The 23,848-nt window shown below is 48.6% G+C and overlaps 1 protein-coding gene across 1 annotated transcript; it reads left to right on the top strand.

Moving 5' to 3' along the window:
- Window positions 1–13,888: 13,888 nt before the first annotated feature.
- Window positions 13,889–21,633, top strand: LOC142217103 (protein phosphatase 1 regulatory subunit 36-like). The gene is made up of 11 exons (XM_075285295.1): window positions 13,889–13,897; window positions 14,773–14,846; window positions 18,325–18,444; window positions 19,543–19,652; window positions 19,925–19,994; window positions 20,118–20,216; window positions 20,317–20,457; window positions 20,680–20,722; window positions 20,835–21,016; window positions 21,318–21,503; window positions 21,603–21,633. The coding sequence occupies exons 1-11, from the start codon at window positions 13,889–13,891 to the stop codon at window positions 21,631–21,633; spliced, it is 1,065 nt and encodes a 354-aa protein (XP_075141396.1).
- Window positions 21,634–23,848: the final 2,215 nt, after the last annotated feature.

Here is a 23,848-nt window from a genome sequence, read left to right as displayed (position 1 = left end):
GTACTGACCTGAGCGTGAACGTGCTACTTGCCAGGACGTACTATTACTGACCAGAGTGTTAAGGGGTTAATTATAGTCTAGGTCTATGGGGTGACTGTTAGGACGCCCAGAGACTTTCCTGCCCCCATGACCACTGCTTTGTGCCCCATATCTCATCTGCTCTGTGTATCACCATAGCTAGTGTTAATATAAAGGAGTACTCTGACTCATGGAGGATCTCAGGATCAGAGCTGGGGGGGGGTGGACTGTTTATTTCCATGCTGACCCCAAACCGCTCCACCCAGCCATCTTGTGCCTATTCTGTCCATTCCCATATGGTAATAGTAGAGTCCCCCTTTATGGCCTTTCCATACACAATCCCAGAGGTGACACTACATGATGCCTAGGAGCCCCTTTTCCTTTTTGATGTAGTAACCATTTTCTATTTGTCTCCTTCAGGTTTACCTGGCATCAGTCCCTGGCCGACAAACATTCATGGCAATCAAGACCATCGACAAAAGAGAGGACAATATGGATACCATCGTGAGAGAGCAGCAGATACTCGCCGCTGCCAGAGAATGCCCGTTCATATGCCACCTCTATGCCGCACACCACTCTGAGCAGCGGGCATATTTAATAACCGAGTATCTGTCTGGCGGCAGCCTGGAGGATTTGATAAAGATGTGCGGCTGCCTGAACATCGGCAACGTAAGGTAAGAAAAGGGGGTAAATACCGGGAGGGGGGGGGGGAGGGGGAGAAGATAAAAGCTGAGGTCGGGGGTTGTAGTCAGGGATTTGCTAACACTGACATTTCTCTTTGTTCTTCCCCCGAGATTCTACGCGGCAGAGATCGTTTGCGGACTTCAGTTCCTCCATGGACACGGCATCGTCCATCGGTAAGAACTTTCTTCCTTCTATGTCTCTCCTTTACATTCTGTATTTCATGCACCCAGCTTTCCTAGGGTCCTGCCTGGTCTTGTAGTCACCCATCCCCCATCTCCATTGTCATTGGTCAGATTGTCATTTTCTTCTCTTATTTCGTTACAGTGACATCAAGCCAGGAAACATCATGTTGGATGCAGAAGGCCACACCCGTATCATCGACCTGGGGCTGGCCCAAGATGGAGTCACCACCACCTCCAAACTCTGTAGCGTGACGGGCACCTTCAACTACATGGCCCCAGAGGTGCATTTCAACACCGGATATAGTGTAGCAGTGGACTGGTGGAGCTTGGGAATAGTGACATCCAAGATGGCAACAGGACAACACCCGTTTTCCGAGGGTAAAAACCAACGGGAAGCCTTTAGAGCCAAACTCACCAAGAAGCCCGAATTACCAGATGACATCGATGCGGACTTGAAAAATCTTGTTGAAAATCTGCTACACAAGTCTCCTACACATCGCCTGAGTTTGTGCCGCAACATCAGAGAGCATCCATTCTTTGCTACCATCGGCTGGGAGGAACTGGAGCAGAGGAGGACGCGGCCACCATTTACACCGTTTCAGCCAGTTCTGGAGAAGGAAGATCTGGAGTGGCCGGAGGACAGGAGCGCCCTTCATCCCATGGACCACCATAACTACACGTCACCAAGCTGGGATGCCTTACAGAACGAACTGGCGCCTACAGCCCAGAACTACACGACTCCTCCATGTCTCTGCTGCTCTGAACAACCAAGGCTGCCTTGAAACACCGACTCTCTCCATCGCCATGCCACACTTGCCAAACAGCGTGAAGATCGTCTGCGTCCATCGGGAGCGGCCTGTGCTCGGCTCAGCACAGGCCTGGTAAGTATAACGCACAACACACATCACATACACTACATGATAGGTATAGGCAGCACACACACTACATGATAGGTATAGGCAGCACACGCACTACATGATAGGTATAGGCAGCACACACTACATGATAGGTATAGGCAGCACACACTACATGATAGGTATAGGCAGCACACACTACATGATAGGTATAGGCAGCACACACTACATGATAGGTATAGGCAGCACACGCACTACATGATAGGTATAGGCAGCACACGCACTACATGATAGGTATAGGCAGCACACACTACATGATAGGTATAGGCGGCACACACTACATGATAGGTATAGGCAGCACACACTACATGATAGGTATAGGCAGCACACACTACATGATAGGTATAGGCAGCACACACTACATGATAGGTATAGGCAGCACACACTACATGATAGGTATAGGCAGCACACACTACATGATAGGTATAGGCAGCACACACACTACATGATAGGTATAGGCAGCACACGCACTACATGATAGGTATAGGCAGCACACACTACATGATAGGTATAGGCAGCACACACTACATGATAGGTATAGGCAGCACACACTACATGATAGGTATAGGCAGCACACGTAGACACATAGAGATAGCGGCCATTGATCCTGGGATTTATTCCGATTGCCAGATTTGGGGTCAGGAAGGAATTTTCCCCTATGCTGAGGACAATTGGCCCATTCCTCACAGGGTTTTCGCCTTCCTTAGGATCAAAACACGGCCTTAAATAGGATTAGATGAGAAGTAATAGTAATAATAATAATAATAATAAGCTAAAAATAGGAATTAATAGGAAAAAATATGTAGTTACAAAAATATAAAGATTAGATAAATGTATAAGAATCTGGAAACAGAAATAGTAGAATAGAAATCTAGGAAAAAACTAAAAAAAACTAAAAAAAAATAAGACTAAGTTATAACTCACACATAAACACGCACACATATAGAATATATATATACACACTAGCTTATTATAGAAAACATAGGATAATATGTAGTTTTAATATTATAGTATAAAAAAAAAAAAAAAAATAAGATATAGGTTATAGTTCACACATACACACACTTATAGAATATATATATACAGTATATACGCTACCTTAGTATAGAAAAAATAGGATAATATGTAGATTTAATATTATAGTATATAAGAAAAAAAAAAGAAAAAAAAAAAAAAAAAGACATAGGTTATAGTTCACACATAAACACATAGGAAAAAATAGTATATCTATATACACATACAGGTATACAGTAGTGACATATAGCATTAATATAGTAATAAAATGTAACCCCTCCCCCATCTATAAGATTAGTATAATACACATATATAGACGTAATATAATAAGAATATAATAATATAATATGACCCCTCCCCCATCTATAAATAAAATGTTCCCCCCTTTACCTCTTACATCTTTGTCCTTGTCTTTATTCTCATTGGATCTCCTTGTAGTAAATCTTGTTCAGGCCTCGATGTCCTTTCCCAGCACTCGGGATCTTCAGGGGTTTCCAATCTCACTTTAAGTCATTTTACCTCTAGATGTCTATAGGTGGTGTGAACAGAGCCCTAAAGGGTTGTCGTCTCTTTACCATCCCTTCCTGTAACCTGTGGTCGGACCTGACTGCAGCCGTTCACTTTCCCTACAGCGCCTCTAGAGGTAATGACGTATAACACACTTCTCACTGACATCACTGGGTTGTCCATGGACCTGTTGGGTCTTCTGTTAATCCCATTCTGGGTAATAGTTGGTGGTTGTGACTGGAGGACCCCCCTCTATTACCTCAGGATTCCCCGGGGCAGTATTTTATATGGGTTTTCTAAGGCCTGGTTCACATCTGTGTTTGGTATTCTATTTGGGGAGTTCGCTTGGGTACCCCTCAAACAGAATACCGATCACAGATGTGAACAGGGCCTAAGACAGACAGTCTTAGTCAACTAAGTCACCCTGTATGAACATGCCCTTAGGGTTCAGCTCCAAACAAATGCCCTTCACACCCCCCATGTAAAGTAAGCGGACATGTTATAAGAGCTTTTATTTACATTTTTACAACAGCCCAGTAATAAGGAGCCCCCTATGTACGCCCTGCCCCGGGCACCGGTGTTGGGATGATGGGGATGTCCCCGCTATCCAGGTCCTGTAACAATTCAGAACATCTTATTACGGGGCGCGGATCCTCACTTCAGCAGGGCAGGGCTTTCTGTAGACGTATAACGGACTCCTCGGGTCCTAGTGACAGTATCATCTCAGCCACACTGGGTCCAGTCTAGAGAGGAAGAAGGAAGCTTCTATTATCCATCCTAACGGGAGTCATATTGGTTTTTCAGGCTAAAATATTGATGACCTATCCTGAGAATAGGTTATCAATATCAGATTAGTTGGGGTCTGCAGCCCCACAACTGTTCTCAGCAGCTGATAAACAGAAAATGGATCAGGAAGCAGACAACTCTGTTCTCCGTGTAGTGGCCAGACCAGGTACTGCAGATCAGGTCTCATTCACTTTAATAGAAACTAAGCTGCAGTGACTCAATTCAGCCACTAGTCAGAGAACAGCGCTGTCTGCTTCCTGTTCCATTCTCTGTAGGTCAGATGCTGAGAACAGTGGGGGTGTCGGACTACCACTGATCCAATACAGAGGACCTATTCCTAGGACAGTAAAAATCAGTCATCTCTGGGCACTTCCTATGGCCCATACAGGAGCGACTACCTTGTATTCTCATGAGTGTGACTGTACCTGGAGTCCGCTGAGCAGCAGACGGAGCAGCTTCATGGATGTGCTGTATTTGGTGGCTTTCAGCTGCTGCAGGTGACTCTTCAGTTCCGTACTTAACACTTCCAGGCCGGTGACATTGTGGCTGTTCTGCAGAATCCTAAAAACAATAAGTTCCAATTTCTTCATCAGTGACGTGAAGACGACCTGTACGCTAATAATTCAGGCCTAGTCACAGTATAGGCCACAATCCATGCAGCAGTATCACTGGTTGGTATGGGGGATATCATACATTATATGTAATTTATTAGGATTACAAATGCCGTCCACATCATAGGGCTGAGATCTGCGCTGTCATATTATATGGCCACCTGAATGAACCCTGAAAATTACAAGATAGGGTATAAGTGTCAGATTGCAATGGTTCCAAACATTGGTATCCCCAGTGATCAGGAGAACAGGGAGCAAAAATTATCCGGAATACTCTCTGTGAATGAAGCGCAAATGCACTGACATGGAAAGCTCTGCATTCATTTCATTTCCGGGACTGCAAACTCAGCAGTGCCATAGATGGAAATAGAGCGGCCACCAAGCAAGAGCGCCGGCGCCTCATTCACAGGGAGACGTTCTGTTCCCCATTCTCCTGATCACTGGGTGAACTCCCCACGATCTGACAATTATCCCCTATACCGTGACACAATCCCTTTAAGGACACGTACAGAGTAATACCCAGGGGTGAACCTAGCCTCTTTGCTGCCTGAGGCGGACTATAGAAAGACACCCCCCCACCCCAAAAAAACAGTTTGCATCCTAGTAGCTTCACATGCTCCTATCATCACACAATAAATGTTCTATATCTCATGCCAGAAATCGAGAGTAGGTCAGCGCTACGGAGGGAAGACCAGAACTTACTAAATAACTTCACAGTGAAGCGCTCGGTAACATTGTGCTACACACAGGCTCATGGCCGTACATGGACCCATCATGGAAAAAGGTCCTTTCATACATTCACTGTCTTTCAAGGATGGAGAGACGCTGAGAAAAATACTGTCCGTCAATTCAGACGAAAACGCCACAGCAAAGACCACAACATGTTATAGAAAAATACCCAAAGTGGAAATGCTGTGACTTCCAAAACCATTTGTGGATCTGCAAATTGCAGCCTCTCCATTATACCTGTGCAAACAGTCTCTCTATAGGCAGAATTGATGCAGAGAGTCCACGGAGGAAAACACTGCGGACGTTCAGTGAGAAGCGCTGTGGGAAATACTCCGATGCATTTCCACCACAGTTTTTCCTGCAACGCTTTTTCACTGCGGCCTATGCAGCCTGCAAAAGAAATGATGATTTTTTGCAATGCATTAATATTATACTGCATTGCATTAGTGATCAGACCCCCCTGGGGTTCAAGACCCCCTAGGGGGTCTAAAAAATGCACGGGCCCTAAGGCTGAGACCCCACATTGCAAAAATGCAGCTATTTTGTTGCATTTTTCGGAGCCTAAGGGGGCGTTCACACTACCGTCTGTGTCCGATATAGGTAGTGTCCGCTCCTAGTGTCCGTTCAAAATCTGGCACGGACATTAGGAGCAGACACTGGCTGTGTCCGTGACACTTGTCATTTATTTAAATGGCGATTGGGTGTGTTCAGGGGTAATGAAAAGTGAAGGTTCCAACTTTTGGTTGCAAAACACTTGCGGGGTAACCAACTGGCTGCCAAGGCCGCATCTTGTCGTGAAACAAATAGCGTGAACAATCCAACAGATGAACAGTCCTAAAACCCGGGGTGGCGACTTCTGGTGGAAATATGACAGTCACATGACACGATATCTCATGATATTAAGAAAGATAATTTATTTAACTGATAACGCGTTTCGGGGTCTTTGCATTTTTGGTAAAACACTCCCCTTCATCAGATCTAACATGAATAACACAACAAGAACACAACGGAATGGAAATCACTGCCATACAAAGGACACAAATGGACAAACTGCTATAGGGGAGATTCCCAATCCATTATCTGTCTTATATATACTCTACCTGTGTATAAGCATGCACTGTATACTGTATACATCACACACATTATATACATCACACAGACAGTACACACATCATACACATTACACACATGTACACACATCACACAGACAGTACACACATCATACACATTACACACACGTACACACTTTTCTAGCTGCAGAAGAAGCCATTTGTGAGAATTCAGTACCTGGAGGTCTGGCTGTGGCTGGAGGACTGGCTGTGGCTGGAGGACTGGCTGTGGCTGGAGGATCGGCTGTGACTGGAGGTCTGGCTGTGGCTGGAGGACTGGCTGTGGCTGGAGGACTGGCTGTGGCTGGAGGACTGGCTGTGACTAGAGGATTGGCTGTGACTGGAGGACTGGAGGACTGGCTGTGGCTGGAGGACTGGCTGTGACTGGAGGACTGGCTGTGACTGGAGGACCGGCTGTGACTGGAGGACCGGCTGTGACTGGAGGATCGGCTGTGACTGGAGGTCTGGCTGTGGCTGGAGGACTGGCTGTGGCTGGAGGACTGGCTGTGGCTGGAGGACTGGCTGTGGCTGGAGGACTGTCTGTGACTGGAGGACTGGCTGTGACTGGAGGACTGGCTGTGGCTGGAGGACTGGCTGTGACTGGAGGATCGGCTGTGACTGGAGGTCTGGCTGTGGCTGGAGGACTGGCTGTGGCTGGAGGACTGGCAGTGACTGGAGGACCGGCTGTGACTGGAGGACCGGCTGTGACTGGAGGATCGGCTGTGACTGGAGGTCTGGCTGTGGCTGGAGGACTGGCTGTGGCTGGAGGACTGGCAGTGACTGGAGGACTGGCTGTGACTGGAGGACTGGCAGTGACTGGAGGACTGGCTGTGGCTGGAGGACTGGCTGTGACTGGAGGACTGGCTGTGACTGGAGGACTGGCTGTGTTGGAGGACCGGCTGTGGCTGGAGGACCGGCTGTGGCTGGAGGACTGGCTGTGACTGGAGGACTGGCTGTGACTGGAGGACCGGCTGTGACTGGAGGACCGGCTGTGACTGGAGGATCGGCTGTGACTGGAGGTCTGGCTGTGGCTGGAGGACTGGCTGTGGCTGGAGGACTGGCAGTGACTGGAGGACTGGCTGTGACTGGAGGACTGGCAGTGACTGGAGGACTGGCTGTGGCTGGAGGACTGGCTGTGACTGGAGGACTGGCTGTGACTGGAGGACTGGCAGTGTTGGAGGACCGGCTGTGGCTGGAGGACCGGCTGTGGCTGGAGGACTGGCTGTGACTGGAGGACTGGCAGTGACTGGAGGACTGGCAGTGACTGGAGGACTGGCTGTGACTGGAGGACTGGCAGTGACTGGAGGACTGGCTGTGGCTGGAGGACTGGCTGTGACTGGAGGACTGGCAGTGACTGGAGGACTGGCTGTGGCTGGAGGACTGGCTGTGACTGGAGGACTGGCAGTGACTGGAGGACTGGCTGTGGCTGGAGGACTGGCTGTGACTGGAGGACTGGCAGTGACTGGAGGACTGGCTGTGACTGGAGGACTGGCTGTGACTGGAGGACTGGCAGTGACTGGAGGACTGGCTGTGACTGGAGGACTGGCAGTGACTGGAGGACTGGCTGTGACTGGAGGACTGGCTGTGTTGGAGGACCGGCTGTGGCTGGAGGACCGGCTGTGGCTGGAGGACCGGCTGTGACTGGAGGACCGGCTGTGACTGGAGGACTGGCTGTGACTGGAGGACCGGCTGTGACTGGAGGATCGGCTGTGACTGGAGGTCTGGCTGTGGCTGGAGGACTGGCTGTGGCTGGAGGACTGGCAGTGACTGGAGGACTGGCTGTGACTGCAGGACCGGCTGTGACTGGAGGATCGGCTGTGACTGGAGGTCTGGCTGTGGCTGGAGGACTGGCTGTGGCTGGAGGACTGGCAGTGACTGGAGGACTGGCTGTGACTGGAGGACTGGCAGTGACTGGAGGACTGGCTGTGGCTGGAGGACTGGCTGTGACTGGAGGACTGGCTGTGACTGGAGGACTGGCAGTGTTGGAGGACCGGCTGTGGCTGGAGGACTGGCTGTGACTGGAGGACTGGCTGTGACTGGAGGACTGGCAGTGACTGGAGGACTGGCTGTGACTGGAGGACTGGCTGTGGCTGGAGGACTGGCTGTGACTGGAGGACTGGCAGTGACTGGAGGACTGGCTGTGACTGGAGGACTGGCAGTGACTGGAGGACTGGCTGTGACTGGAGGACTGGCAGTGGCTGGAGGACTGGCAGTGACTGGAGGACTGGCTGTGACTGGAGGACTGGCTGTGGCTGGAGGACTGGCTGTGGCTGGAGGACTGGCTGTGACTGGAGGACTGGCAGTGGCTGGAGGACTGGCAGTGACTGGAGGACTGGCTGTGACTGGAGGACTGGCTGTGGCTGGAGGACTGGCAGTGACTGGAGGACTGGCTGTGACTGGAGGACTGGCAGTGACTGGAGGACTGGCTGTGGCTGGAGGACTGGCAGTGACTGGAGGACTGGCAGTGGCTGGAGGACTGGCAGTGACTGGAGGACTGGCTGTGACTGGAGGACTGGCTGTGGCTGGAGGACTGGCTGTGACTGGAGGACTCACATCCTTAGTTCTCCCTGATATCCATCCCCATGGAGACAAGGAGGAAGGGGCGGGGCTTAAGGCAGCACAAGCAGTTTTATTAAGATGGCGCCGGCAGCAGCACCAGAAGTGCAAAGATAATACTGAGGGGTCTCTTCAGAGCCGGGATATAATAGGAAGAAACTGAGGGGAGGTGTAAAAATAAAAAACATTCATACTCATTCCATTAACTCTTTTGGGCCTCCTACGGCGCTCTCCTGGTGATATCCGGCGCTCTACTGGTGATATCCTGCGCTCTCCTGGTGATATCCGGCGCTCTCCTGGTGATATCCTGCGCTCTCCTGGTGATATCCGGCGCTCTCCTGGTGATATCTGGCGCTCTCCTGGTGATATCCGGCTTTTTCCTGGTGATATCCGGCGCTCTCCTGGTGATATCCGACGCACTCCTGGTGATATTCTGCGCTCTCCTGGTGATATCCGGCGCTCTACTGGTGATATCCTGCGCTCTCCTGGTGATATCCGGCGCTCTCCTGGTGATATCCTGCGCTCTCCTGGTGATATCCGGCGCTCTCCTGGTGATATCTGGCGCTCTCCTGGTGATATCCGGCTTTTTCCTGGTGATATCCGGCGCTCTCCTGGTGATATCCGACGCACTCCTGGTGATATTCTGCGCTCTCCTGGTGATATCCGGCGCTCTCCTGGTGATATCCTGCGCTCTCCTGGTGATATCCGGCGCTCTCCTGTTGATATCCGGCGCTCTCCTGGTGATATCCGGCGCTCTCCTGGTGATATCCTGCGCTCTCCTGGTGATATCCTGCGCTCTCCTGGTGATATCCTGCGCTCTCCTGGTGATATCCGGCGCTCTCCTGGTGATATCCTGCGCTCTCCTGGTGATATCCGGCGCTCTCCTGGTGATATCCTGCGCTCTCCTGGTGATATCCGGCGCTCTCCTGGTGATATCCGGCGCTCTCCTGGTGATATCCGGCGCTCTCCTGGTGATATCCGGCTTCTTCCTGGTGATATCCGGCGCTCTCCTGGTGATATCCGGCGCTCTCCTGGTGATATCCGGCGCTCTCCTGGTGATATCCTTCGCTCTCCTGGTGATATCCTGCGCTCTCCTGGTGATATCCGGCGCTCTCCTGGTGATATCCTGCGCTCTCCTGGTGATATCCGGCGCTCTCCTGTTGATATCCGGCGCTCTCCTGGTGATATCCGGCGCTCTCCTGGTGATATCCTGCGCTCTCCTGGTGATATCCGGCGCTGTCCTGTTGATATCCGGCGCTCTCCTGGTGATATCCGGCTTCTTCCTGGTGATATCCGGCGCTCTCCTGGTGATATCCGGCGCTCTCCTGGTGATATCCTGCGCTCTCCTGGTGATATCCAGCGCTCTCCTGGTGATATCCGGCACTCTCCTGGTGATATCCGGCTTCTTCCTGGTGATATCCGGCGCTCTCCTGGTGATATCCGGCGCTCTCCTGGTGATATCCGGCGCTCTCCTGGTGATATCCGGCGCTCTCCTGGTGATATCCTGCGCTCTCCTGGTGATATCCGGCGCTCTCCTGGTGATATCCGGCGCTCTCCTGGTGATATCCGGCGCTCTCCTGGTGATATCCGGCGCTCTCCTGGTGATATCCGGCGCTCTCCTGGTGATATCCGGCGCTCTCCTGGTGATATCCGGCACTCTCCTGGTGATATCCGGCGCTCTCCTGGTGATATCCTGCGCTCTCCTGGTGATATCCGGCGCTGTCCTGTTGATATCCGGCGCTCTCCTGGTGATATCCTGCGCTCTCCTGGTGATATCCGGCTTCTTCCTGGTGATATCCGGCGCTCTCCTGGTGATATCCGGCGCTCTCCTGTTGATATCCGGCACTCTCCTGGTGATATCCGGCGCTCTCCTGGTGATATCCTGCGCTCTCCTGGTGATATCCGGCGCTGTCCTGTTGATATCCGGCGCTCTCCTGGTGATATCCGGCTTCTTCCTGGTGATATCCGGCGCTCTCCTGGTGATATCCGGCGCTCTCCTGGTGATATCCTGCGCTCTCCTGGTGATATCCGGCGCTCTCCTGGTGATATCCGGCGCTCTCCTGGTGATATCCGGCGCTCTCCTGGTGATATCCGGCGCTCTCCTGGTGATATCCGGCGCTCTCCTGGTGATATCTGGCGCTCTCCTGGTGATATCCGGCGCTCTCCTGGTGATATCCTGCGCTCTCCTGGTGATATCCGGCGCTCTCCTGGTGATATCCTGCGCTCTCCTGGTGATATCCGGCGCTCTCCTGGTGATATCCTGTGCTCTCCTGGTGATATCCGGCGCTCTCCTGGTGATATCCGGCGCTCTCCTGGTGATATCCGGCGCTCTCCTGGTGATATCCTGCGCTCTCCTGGTGATATCCAGCGCTCTCCTGGTGATATCCTGCGCTCTCCTGGTGATATCCGGCGCTGTCCTGTTGATATCCGGCGCTCTCCTGGTGATATCCTGCGCTCTCCTGGTGATATCCGGCTTCTTCCTGGTGATATCCGGCGCTCTCCTGGTGATATCCGGCGCTCTCCTGGTTATATCCGGCGCTCTCCTGGTGATATCCTGCGCTCTCCTGGTGATATCCGGCGCTCTCCTGGTGATATCCGGCGCTCTCCTGGTGATATCCGGCGCTCTCCTGGTGATATCCGGCGCTCTCCTGGTGATATCCGGCTTCTTCCTGGTGATATCCGGCGCTCTCCTGGTGATATCCGGCGCTCTCCTGGTGATATCCGGCGCTCTCCTGGTGATATCCTGCGCTCTCCTGGTGATGTCCGGCTTCTTCCTGGTGATATCCAGCTTCTTCCTGGTGATATCCGGCGCTCTCCTGGTGATATCCGGCGCTCTCCTGGTTATATCCGGCGCTCTCCTGGTGATATCCTGCGCTCTCCTGGTGATATCCGGCGCTCTCCTGGTGATATCCGGCGCTCTCCTGGTGATATCCGGCGCTCTCCTGGTGATATCCGGCTTCTTCCTGGTGATATCCGGCGCTCTCCTGGTGATATCCGGCGCTCTCCTGGTGATATCCTGCGCTCTCCTGGTGATGTCCGGCTTCTTCCTGGTGATATCCGGCGCTCTCCTGGTGATATCCTGCGCTCTCCTGGTGATGTCCGGCTTCTTCCTGGTGATATCCGGCGCTCTCCTGGTGATATCCTGCGCTCTCCTGGTGATATCTGGCGCTCTCCTGGTGATATCCGGCGCTCTCCTGGTGATATCCGGCGCTCTCCTGGTGATATCCGGCTTCTTCCTGGTGATATCCGGCGCTCTCCTGGTGATATCCTGCGCTCTCCTGGTGATATCCGGCGCTCTCCTGGTGATATCCGGCGCTCTCCAGGTGATATCCGGTGCTCTCCTGGTGATATCCGGCGCTCTCCTGGTGATATCCGGCTTCTTCCTGGTGATATCCGGCGCTCTCCTGGTGATATCCGGCGCTCTCCTGGTGATATCCGGCGCTCTCCTGGTGATATCCGGCTTCTTCCTGGTGATATCCGGCGCTCTCCTGGTGATATCCGGCGCTCTCCTGGTGATATCCGGCGCTCTCCTGGTGATATCCGGCGCTCTCCTGGTGATATCCTGCGCTCTCCTGGTGATATCCTGCGCTCTCCTGGTGATATCCGGCGCTCTCCTGGTGATATCCGGCGCTCTCCTGGTGATATCCTGCGCTCTCCTGGTGATATCCGGCGCTCTCCTGGTGATATCCTGCGCTCTCCTGGTGATATCCTGCGCTCTCCTGGTGATATCCGGCGCTCTCCTGGTGATATCCTGCGCTCTCCTGGTGATATCCTGCGCTCTCCTGGTGATATCCGGCGCTCTCCTGGTGATATCCGGCGCTCTCCTGGTGATATCCGGCGCTCTCCTGGTGATATCCGGCGCTCTCCTGGTGATATCCTGCGCTCTCCTGGTGATATCCGGCGCTCTCCTGGTGATATCCTGCGCTCTCCTGGTGATATCCTGCGCTCTCCTGGTGATATCCGGCGCTCTCCTGGTGATATCCTGCGCTCTCCTGGTGATATCCGGCGCTCTCCTGGTGATATCCTGCGCTCTCCTGGTGATATCCTGCGCTCTCCTGGTGATATCCGGCTTCTTCCTGGTGATATCCGGCGCTCTCCTGGTGATATTCGGCGCTCTCCTGGTGATATCCGGCGCTCTCCTGGTGATATCCTGCGCTCTCCTGGTGATGTCATGTATGAGACAGAGAATTGCCCATCTCTACACCTGCCTGGTTTGGGGGTTACTGGGCGGTTTCAGTTTCAGGACTGTGTTTTCCAGTTCTGTCTTATTGTTCGTTCATCCTCGGCTCGGCCATCACTAGAACATTTCTTATGGGGACATTTATTTATTACATGACCTATGTAGGAGCTTATTATAGGTAACACTGCTTCAGCTGTGCCCCGCCCACTCATAGTACAGATGCCCCGCCCACTCATAGTACAGATGCCCCGCCCACTCATAGTACAGATGCCCCGCCCACTCATACTACAGACGCCCCGCCCACTCATAGTACAGATGCCCCGCCCACTCATAGTACAGATGCCCCGCCCACTCATAGTACAGACGCCCCGCCCACTCATACTACAGACGCCCCTCCCACTCATAGTACAGACGCCCCGCCCACTCATAGTACAGACGCTCCGCCCACTCATAGTACAGATGCCCCGCCCACTCATAGTGCAGATGCTCCGCCCACACACTTAGCTCAGTTGCTCCGCTCACTGAATATGTCACAACCGATAGATCACTTAGTTCTAAGAATCTTTGTGATTTGCTCAGTCTGGTCTATGCCAATACCATGGAGCAGGTAAGATTCGGTAATCCTCTGGCCACGCCCCCTGTAATACATGGAAATTAGATCATTAATAACTAGATAGTAATTAGATAAGACCCGCATGTACTTGAGTTCCTCGTCTGTCTCAGAAAATTTATTTATCAGAGGAATAATCTAGAAATGACACAAAGTATCTGTAATCTCGGATTGTATAATCACTGACCGCCCATCCCCCGCACTGCGCAGTCAGGACAGTATATGGGCCATATACACATAAATAGGAAATTTCGGGAACCCCCCATAACAATCCAAACCCCAATATCCCATAGCCTATGAAGGTGTCTATAGAAACATTCAGATTACTATAAGAATACACGACTACATATAGGGCAAAAATTGGCAAAGCAATGTAAATAGAACACTATGCTAAAAAAGCGCACTGCCACAGAAAATGTTTAGCAAAAAATATATAAAGCTTTATTTAAATACATTTTAAAACATATATAAGACAGAAATAATGAATGGGGTGATACAACCAAACAGAACAATGAAGGCCCAAGATGGAATACTAATGGCTGATGATGAATAGATGACACTTACATTACATATATATAAGGATATGTGAAACATCCATAGTTTCTAAAGTGCAAATATTCTGTGAAATAGCATGATACCAAGTAATAAATTACCTATGGGTGGACCTTCATGTAGTGAACGCGCCCCGACGCACGTTTCGCCACTACCGTGGCTTCGTCAGGGGGAGAAAAGATGAGATGCTGAGAAGCTGAGATTACAATGTCCCCCGTTATGGCCACCGACCACCATACTTTATATTACTTATCATCAGTATCCGCTTCTGTCCTTATTGGTCCGGTAACGGCTTCTTCATCTAATTCTTCATTTTACAGTACTTAGAGATAAGAAAGTTCTTTCCAGGTTCCTGGATCTGGAATGAAGAGAAGAAAGAGCTTGAATTCTCCAGGTAAGAACTGACACAACATGAGATAAGACAGCAGGAGATATGACAACAGGAGATAAGACAGCATGAGATAAGACAGCAGGAGATAAGACAGCAGGAGATAAGACAACATGAGATAAGACCGCAGGAGATAACACAGCAGGAGATAAGACAACATGAGATAAGACAACTGGAGATAACACAGCAGGAGATAACACAACTAGAGATAAGACAACATGAGATAACACAGCAGGAGATAAGACAGCAGGAGATAAGACAACTAGAAATAAGACAGCAGGAGATAAGACAACTAGAGATAAGACAGCAGGAGATAAGACAACTAGAGATAAGACAGCAGGAGATAACACAAGTAGAGATAAGACAACATGAGATAACACAGCAGGAGATAAGACAGCAGGAGATAAGACAACTAGAAATAAGACAGCAGGAGATAAGACAACTAGAGATAACACAGCAGGAGATAAGACAACTAGAGATAAGACAACTGGAGATAAGACAACTAGAGATAACACAGCAGGAGATAAGACAACTAGCGATAAGACAACATGAGATAACACAGCAGAAGGATAAGACAACATGAGATAACACAGCAGAAGGATAAGACAACTAGAGATAACACAACTGGAGATAAGACAACATGAGATAACACAGCAGGAGATAACACAGCAGAAGGATAAGACAACTAGAGATAACACAACTGGAGATAAGACACAACTGGAGATAAGACAACATGAGATAAGACAACATGAGGTAACACAGCTGTAGATAACACAGCTGGAGATAAGACAGCAGGAGATAGCACAGCAGAAGGATAAGACAACTAGAGATAACACAGCTGGAGATAAGACAACTAGAGATAAGACAGCAGGAGATAAGACAGCTGGAGATAAGACAACTAGAGATAAGACAACATGAGATAAGACAGCTGGGTAATGTATATGTACACAGTGTCGGCCCCTTCTCTATTATTCCTGGTTGTGTGATGTGACTGTACATAATAAATCCCTCCAGAAATCTGTTGTGACTTGTAATAAATCTGTCAGGATGAGCCAGAAAGTGGTAAACGAGGCGCCGGGCCCACATGTGTCACAAAATAGGGCCCGGTGCCAACTGTGCGCCACAATACCCTAAACTGTCCTAGGGCCCCTTCACATGGAGTTTACGCTCCGTGTATTCTGTCTACGCTCCGTGTATTCTGTACATTTTACACCTGTAAAATGTAGCTAGTTCATTGAGTTCAATGGCATGTTCGTATAACACGCGTCCTTTTGTGCGCGTCTTTTTGCGCGCGTTATACGAACATGCCATTGAACTCAATGGCTAACTACACTTTACACGTGTAAAATGTACATAATACATGGAGCGTAAACTCCATGTGAAGGGGCCCTTAGAGGTGTTCATATATACTCCCCACCCATAGGTTTTCGTAGGTTAACCCTTTGACACCTCGCATATAATATCAAGGGCCTTTTAAATCCAGCACTTCTGTTCAGCATGGTATAGTCCTCAGCCCGCAGGTCTAGAGCTTGTATATACAGTAGACATACCTCCCAACTTTTGAAGAGGCAAACTTAGCTCCGCCCACTTTTATGTTGACTCCGCCGATTCTCATTCATTTTTCATGTGCCCCCACACAGTATAATCTTCCTACAGTCACCTGTAAATTATATTCCCCTCCCTCCATCTCTCCCAGTTTCATATCACCCCTTTATCTGCCCCCAGATTCATGTCTCCCCCTTCATCTGCCCCAGTGTCATGCCGTTCTCCTCCCCTTCATCTGCCCCAGTGCCATGCTGTTCTCCCCCCCTTCATCTGCCCCAGTGTCATGCCGTTCTCTGCCCCCCTCATATGCCGCAAGTTTCATACTTATACTCACCTTCCAACGCTCCCCCGCCGCTCTCTCCACTCTCTCACTCCACTCACATAGTTGTAGGCCCGATGTGATATCATCACATTGCTCCTACACACGCCGGAGCGCAGCGGTAAGGGAGGAGCTGACCTGTGACAGCTCCTGTTTTACTTGTTTATATGTTCAACTCATCGGCGTACTCCGGACGCCGATGAGTTGAAATTGGGACAAACCTCCCACTGACCGGGACCGCGGGACAGGACACCAAATTCGTGAATGTCCCGATGAAATTGGCACGGTTGGGAGGTATGAGTAGATTGTATATAGCTAAGGTCTAGAGCTTGTATATACAGTAGATGGTATATAGGTAAGGACTAGAGCTTGTATATACAGTAGATGGTATATAGGTAAGGTCTAGAGCTTGTATATACAGTAGATGGTATATAGCTAAGGTCTAGAGCTTGTATATACAGTAGATGGTATATAGGTAAGGACTAGAGCTTGTACATACAGTAGATGGTATATAGGTAAGGTCTAGAGCTTGTATATACAGTAGATTGTATATAGCTAAGGTCTAGAGCTTGTATATACAGTAGATGGTATATAGGTAAGGACTAGAGCTTGTACATACAGTAGATGGTATATAGGTAAGGACTAGAGCTTGTACATACAGTAGATGGTATATAGGTAAGGTCTAGAGCTTGTATATACAGTAGATGGTATATAGGTAAGGTCTAGAGCTTGTATATACAGTAGCTGGTATATAGCTAAGGACTAGAGCTTGTATATACAGTAGATGGTATATAGCTAAGGTCTAGAGCTTGTATATACAGTAGATTGTATATAGCTAAGGTCTAGAGCTTGTATATACAGTAGATGGTATATAGCTAAGGTCTAGAGCTTGTATATACAGTAGATGGTATATAGGTAAGGTCTAGAGCTTGTATATACAGTAGATGGTATATAGGTAAGGTCTAGAGCTTGTATATACAGTAGATGGTATATAGGTAAGGTCTAAAGCTTGTATATACAGTAGATGGTATATAGCTAAGGACTAGAGCTTGTATATACAGTAGATGGTATATAGGTAAGGTCTAGAGCTTGTATATACAGTAGATGGTATATAGGTAAGGTCTAAAGCTTGTATATACAGTAGATGGTATATAGCTAAGGTCTAGAGCTTGTATATACAGTAGATGGTATATAGGTAAGGTCTAAAGCTTGTATATACAGTAGATGGTATATAGCTAAGGACTAGAGCTTGTATATACAGTAGATGGTATATAGGTAAGGTCTAAAGCTTGTACATACAGTAGATGGTATATAGCTAAGGTCTAGAGCTTGTATATACAGTAGATGGTATATAGGTAAGGTCTAAAGCTTGTATATACAGTAGATGGTATATAGCTAAGGACTAGAGCTTGTATATACAGTAGATGGTATATAGGTAAGGTCTAAAGCTTGTATATACAGTAGATGGTATATAGGTAAGGTCTAGAGCTTGTATATACAGTAGATGGTATATAGCTAGGCATCCTATATAGCATAATACAGGGATTGCAGTGTCACTCATCTCTTCTCTGTATCCTGGAGGATTTTCCTGACACTTCCTTCTGGTTTTCTTCCCATTAGATCCCTGACAGGACAGATCAGTAAGATCCTTCTTCCCCGCACCAGCAGTGTGTTTTTGGGCTCTCAGGAGAAGCTGAACAAAGGGAAGATCATCCGATTTCCGGATTGCCCAGCGGACAGGTACACAGCACAAGCCCCGGGGGGTCAGTGGATGTCGCTGGTCGTTCATGGGGATGGAAACAGTCGGGGGCGATTTATTTATCAATTTCCTATTTCCTGACACTTTCACCTCTTCATGACATAACGATGGACAAGGACAGATCCCGGGGAACTCCATTGACTCTAATGAAAAACATTTGGAGGAAGGGGCGGAGTCTTTCTCAAATTTACTCAAATTTATTCCAGAAATTGGGGTCCATTCTAATTTTCCACCATTTAGTCTGTGAGGAGGAACAGGCAGATACACAATGTGGCAGCTTTACGGTGTCGCCTTGTTCTCCAGGACTCTTCTCTCTGCCTGGACTGCAGGGCTTAAGGTTATAGTGAAGACCTTAAAGGGCTTTTCCATAAATCCCATACATGTCCACCAGTAACTGAACAGCTGGACTGAGGCACAAGTTGGTTTAATGCACCAGAACGTTTTAGGAAGTTTTAGTGACTGGCCCTTGCACGAGCGTTATTCACAAGGAAAGAAGACCTTTGTCTCCATGAGTGTCGTGTCCAGATTGTGCATCTCCTGGTCAGGATTTGGGGGTCACTGTCGGTGAAGAGCAGCTTTTATTTGCTAAATCTTACCTTATGAGGATAATGGAGAAAATGTATCTTGTCTTATATGATCATTTTTGGGCATTTGCTGCAAAAAAAAGTTGTAATTTTTTTGTGCAAGTTTGGGTTTTGGATTGCTCTATTTTCTCTTCCATGCTGCCCTCATCACTTTCCTAGGTGTAGTGTGTACGGGGTCACTGTCCTTGTCAGATCTATGATCGCTGGGGCAGGTAAATGATGTCTGAGATGTCCATTAGTTATGAGCCGCTCTAGATATAAGTGCATGCGCAGAGCCCTGCCGGAGGACGCAGCAGGTTTGGGATGAGGAGTGGGTCTAGTCATAAATGGGGCGCCTCCTCTGGCCGCACAGAGATTATCAGGACTGGCGAGACTGGGATACTAAACGCCCGTCCTGATAATTCCCGCACTGTCCTCTGTTCACTGTTCTCTTACATAGATTTTACCAATGTACAGATGATGCTAAAGAAACCAATAACAATTTTTTATTGTCAGGTTAAAATATTCAAGATTTAAAACCGCGTTAGAACCAAAAGCCCCGGAGAAAGCAGCGGCCCCAACAAAAGCAAAAAGAAATAAATTTATCACCCTGGAGGACATCAAACGTAAGTATCGCCCATGTAATAGGTACATAGTGGGGGAAATTTACTGACACATCTACAGCAATGTTCTGGTGTAGTTGGGTGCACATATGGCGCCTGTATCTTTGGTACACAGCCCTGTTTTGCTCCAAAGATGCATCAGATTGTTCCTTCTGTGTCTCGCTGAGGTGTGGGGTGGAAACCAAGGTGTGCTGGGGCCCTGGCCAGTCCTGACAGTGCCCATTGGTTTCCCTCTTCTACCAGCGGGTTCATCTCACATGTCCATTCTTTTCCAGGAGTTGCTTTACCGCTTTTGGAAATGAACCAGCGCCAATGCCTAACGCGGGACTTTACAGCAGAGCTCAAGTAAGTGACTTCCATTGATCTCCGTGCATAGTATAGGTCATCGATGGAAAAATAGATGGATCACGGGCTCCTCATATTCATCACATATAATGTCTCACCTAAACTCTTTTCCTTCTTATTTAGATCCAAGGAACTGGACGATTTCCTCCTCGCCGCCGTTCATTATATGAGCTTGTTTTTAATGAAAAGATCCAAATCCAAGAAACCCCCCTCTCTGCTGCTGTAAGTGTTGCTCTATACAAGGGTTAATGGCATGAAGGGAAGGGAAGGGGTTGTTACCCCTCTATAGAGAAGTCTTGTCTTATGTTATTTGTGTTTCTAGGAGTCGGACACCTCCAAAACAAGAGGCCGAGTTAAGATCTCTGGAAGATCAGTTGAAAGCCGCGCTCACCCATCTGGCCACTAGATATTGCCAGTTGATCCTCGGAACCGGCAGACAAAAACAGCACATGGACTGTGGAAAGTACGTTGTCCTTTAAGAATATTTGGTAACACGGAACTCGCCATCCCATAAAGTTACAATTGGAACTGATCCCTATATAAGGCCCCGGTGGGCGAGACCCTATAGTAGGACCCGATAGTAGGACCCGATCATTTTCCCCTTCTTCACATTCACTCTCAGTAACACTTGAGCTGCCATCTGTGTCTCGGAGCTCATTGTAGATTTCCTGTGTTTATGTTTCAGGAGTAAATCATCAGCAACATGGAGCGATCTCCGATTTTTTGAGGTATTGCCATTGAAATTTTGATCTAAGATGTAGTATTTTCGGTGGGTCAGGGTGTGGGCACGGTGCTCGCAGGCTACTCATTTCTTACACTGGTTATGTTGTATCTTTTCAGGCATTATACAACTTTTGTACTAAAGTCACCTGGGTTACATTGTGGCGCAAGAAGTTGGAGGTGATGCAAGAGGAGTTTGGCAGGATTTTTAGAACGGAGCATTTTAACACCAAAATGCGTATTCCGGAAATCTTCAACATCTTTCGAGGGAGCCCAATGACACCATCAGCTCCGGGTGACAGGTAGGACACGACTTGCACCTGCTATGAGAATCTTGAGGTGTGCGTATAAATGGTTCAGAGTATGACCCCATTGGTGTGTCTGACCTAATAGGATGTCACTAGGTCTATTACCTTCATAGATGTGTATGGATACAGGGGGGTTATTCTGTTATTAGATTATTGGGCAGGGTGGCTGCTGCGCCCCATTAGGGATGGTTTCAATTAATAACAATAAAAGTTATATTTTATATTTTGGGTCATTCTTGGATGCCCATTCTGTTCACGCAAATAATTTTGGTGTCCTATTCACCTTGTGTTTAAGTCCTAACAGGAAACCCAAGAAACCAAGTTTCCAGACTGTCATGAGGCGCTGCTCCCCGCTCCTGACTACTGTACTGCCGACCTCCATTGACAAGTCTCCATACTTGTTTGAGCGCCATGGAGTACATCCCAAGGTCACCAAGGATGTTCCCAAGAAGATTGATTTGGAGTATGAGGTCCCTTCTCGGTGAGTTCCTTGTGATGTCCATATTCAGTCTCATCTGATGACTGATACATGTGGTGCACGTTACCCCGGGGTCACCTTACCCTCTTTTCAAGGTTTTAGAACCTTCTCATTGGCCAATGGTCAGCTGTAGATTTCTCACTGGATGGTAACATTGTATCCGACTATTTGGGCATTCTATGTGCCAAGTGCATTGTGTACACTAGATGGGCGCTGTATGATATCTTCTATTCTTGGACTATTGACTTTATTGGACTGTATTCACATAGAACGAGCAAAATTATGATGGTGGGGAATTAAAAAAGGCCAAAAAGTCTTACCATTGAGCATTAGGTCACCATGTTTTCTCATAAACATGGGGCATATTCCGGACTGCGGTTTGTTCTCCTCCTTCTTTTATGTTCCCATCTGTCACTTCTTTAGTTTGTATCTATTGTACTTGTATTATGTTATGTACTTAAAGGGATTGTCCGGAGAATATTTTATTTTCTAAGGTAGGCTAAATCCTGTAAAAAGGTCACACTTTCCCTCCGTGATTGTCGCTGCTTCCCACTCTGACATCGCCCGGTTTCCCTGCCAGGATCGGCTTCCTGAGTCTCCTTATCATACAGGAAACAACTTCTCGGCCAATCGCTCTCTGTGGCGGGTCACCAGCGGTTGAGAAAGCCGATCCTGGCAGGGGACCCGGGCAGTGTCAGAGCAGGGAGGTCGGGGGCGAGGATGAATTGTTTCAGTAGGTTACTACATTCTGAGTGTGCAGTAGACAACACAAGATCTCTGGACAACTCCTCTAGGCTGAGGCCCCACGTTGCAGAAATGCAGCTTTTTTTGTTACTGATTGTGCTGCGGTTTTTTTTTTGAGTCAAAGTCAGGAGTGGACTGATCAGAAGGGAGAAGTAGAAGAACTTCCTTTATACGTCCTTATTCCACAACGTGAGGCTTCAGGCTTAAACTTTTCTCATATGTTTGTAGCCCTGGAATAGATGGTAGCGCTGTGCAATAATAATAAGGTGTTACAGTCATATGTCAGATACGGACTGTGCAGGAGCGGCCAGACTCATTCATCACACACTCTTGTCTCTTCTGTCTCAGTCATGGCATAATCGGAGAACCAATGAAGAACTTCCACTACAAGGATTTAACACCCCTAGAAGCCAATGAGGAAGAAGAGAAGGAGGAGGAGGAAGAGGAGAAGAAAGAGGAGGAAGAGGAGGAGAAAGAGGAGGAGAAGGAGGAGTTGAACGCAGAATACATGCTTGGATCTTTTTTTCAGGTTCCAAGAAAGAGTATTCAACTCTGATATGACTACACGGATATGACAATTATTACCGGATATGACTTTTCTCTCGGATATGACAATTATTACCGGATATGACTTTTCTCTCGGATTTGACATTTATTATCGGACTTGACTTTTTTTTTACCGGACTTGACATTTATACCAGGATTTTACCTGGATTATGACCTTCATTCCACCAGCATTGCAGCCAAAGTCGCCATTCCAACATCGCTCGCAGCATCGCAGCCAAAGTCGCCATTCCAACATCACTCGCTGCATCGCCACCCCGCTTGAATTCCATCAAAGCCTAATACAGCCGCCTCGCACCACAATTCAGTCTATGTCTGTGATTACTCGAGTTGTTTGGTCTTCACTATAGAATTTCCTCTAAGGTCCCTGGATTGATCTCACCCCAGTTTCTGCCATAAGAAGCGCAGGTCTGGGCACACGGCCAATACTACATAAGTTAGATGTTTTGTGCTCCACGTGATACTGTTCTGTATAGTGGGCACGATAGGTGGGACTTATTAGATGGGTCATATCCCCCCGCAGGATGGCAGATTCATCATCCTTTACACCATAAACAGTAGAGATGGGTGAAGCGATTTGTTCCAAGCTAGAACATTTCACTCAACCATCAGTGCAACGCTCCACCAATCTGGGGGGTTTTTGGCCGAGGACGAGGCCGTTCCGCAGTAAAAGATAAATGAGAGCCCACCTGGGTTTGTAAGAAAAAAAAAGCACCTAAAGGATTCACACAACACAGGAGGGACTTAGGGACAATTCTGTGACTGTTATTCATCCAAAGCGCTGACTTGAACCCAATTGAACTTCTCTGGAGAGACTTGAAAATGTCCACCGACAGTCCTCATGTCTTATACTCCAGTCACATCTAGAGCTGCAGTCACTATTCTGCTGTTACATCATGTCTTATACTCCAGTCACATCTAGAGCTGCAGTCACTATTCTGCTGTTACATCATGTCTTATACTCCAGTCACATCTAGAGCTGCAGTCACTATTCTGCTGTTACATCATGTCTTATACTCCAGTCACCTCTAGAGCTGCAG

This window comes from Leptodactylus fuscus, chromosome 8, assembly GCF_031893055.1.
Source record: "Leptodactylus fuscus isolate aLepFus1 chromosome 8, aLepFus1.hap2, whole genome shotgun sequence".
In the NCBI taxonomy this organism is placed as follows: domain Eukaryota; kingdom Metazoa; phylum Chordata; class Amphibia; order Anura; family Leptodactylidae; genus Leptodactylus; species Leptodactylus fuscus.
The sequence above is the reverse complement of the archived record's forward strand: the minus strand, read 5'-3'. Positions and strand labels throughout refer to the sequence as shown.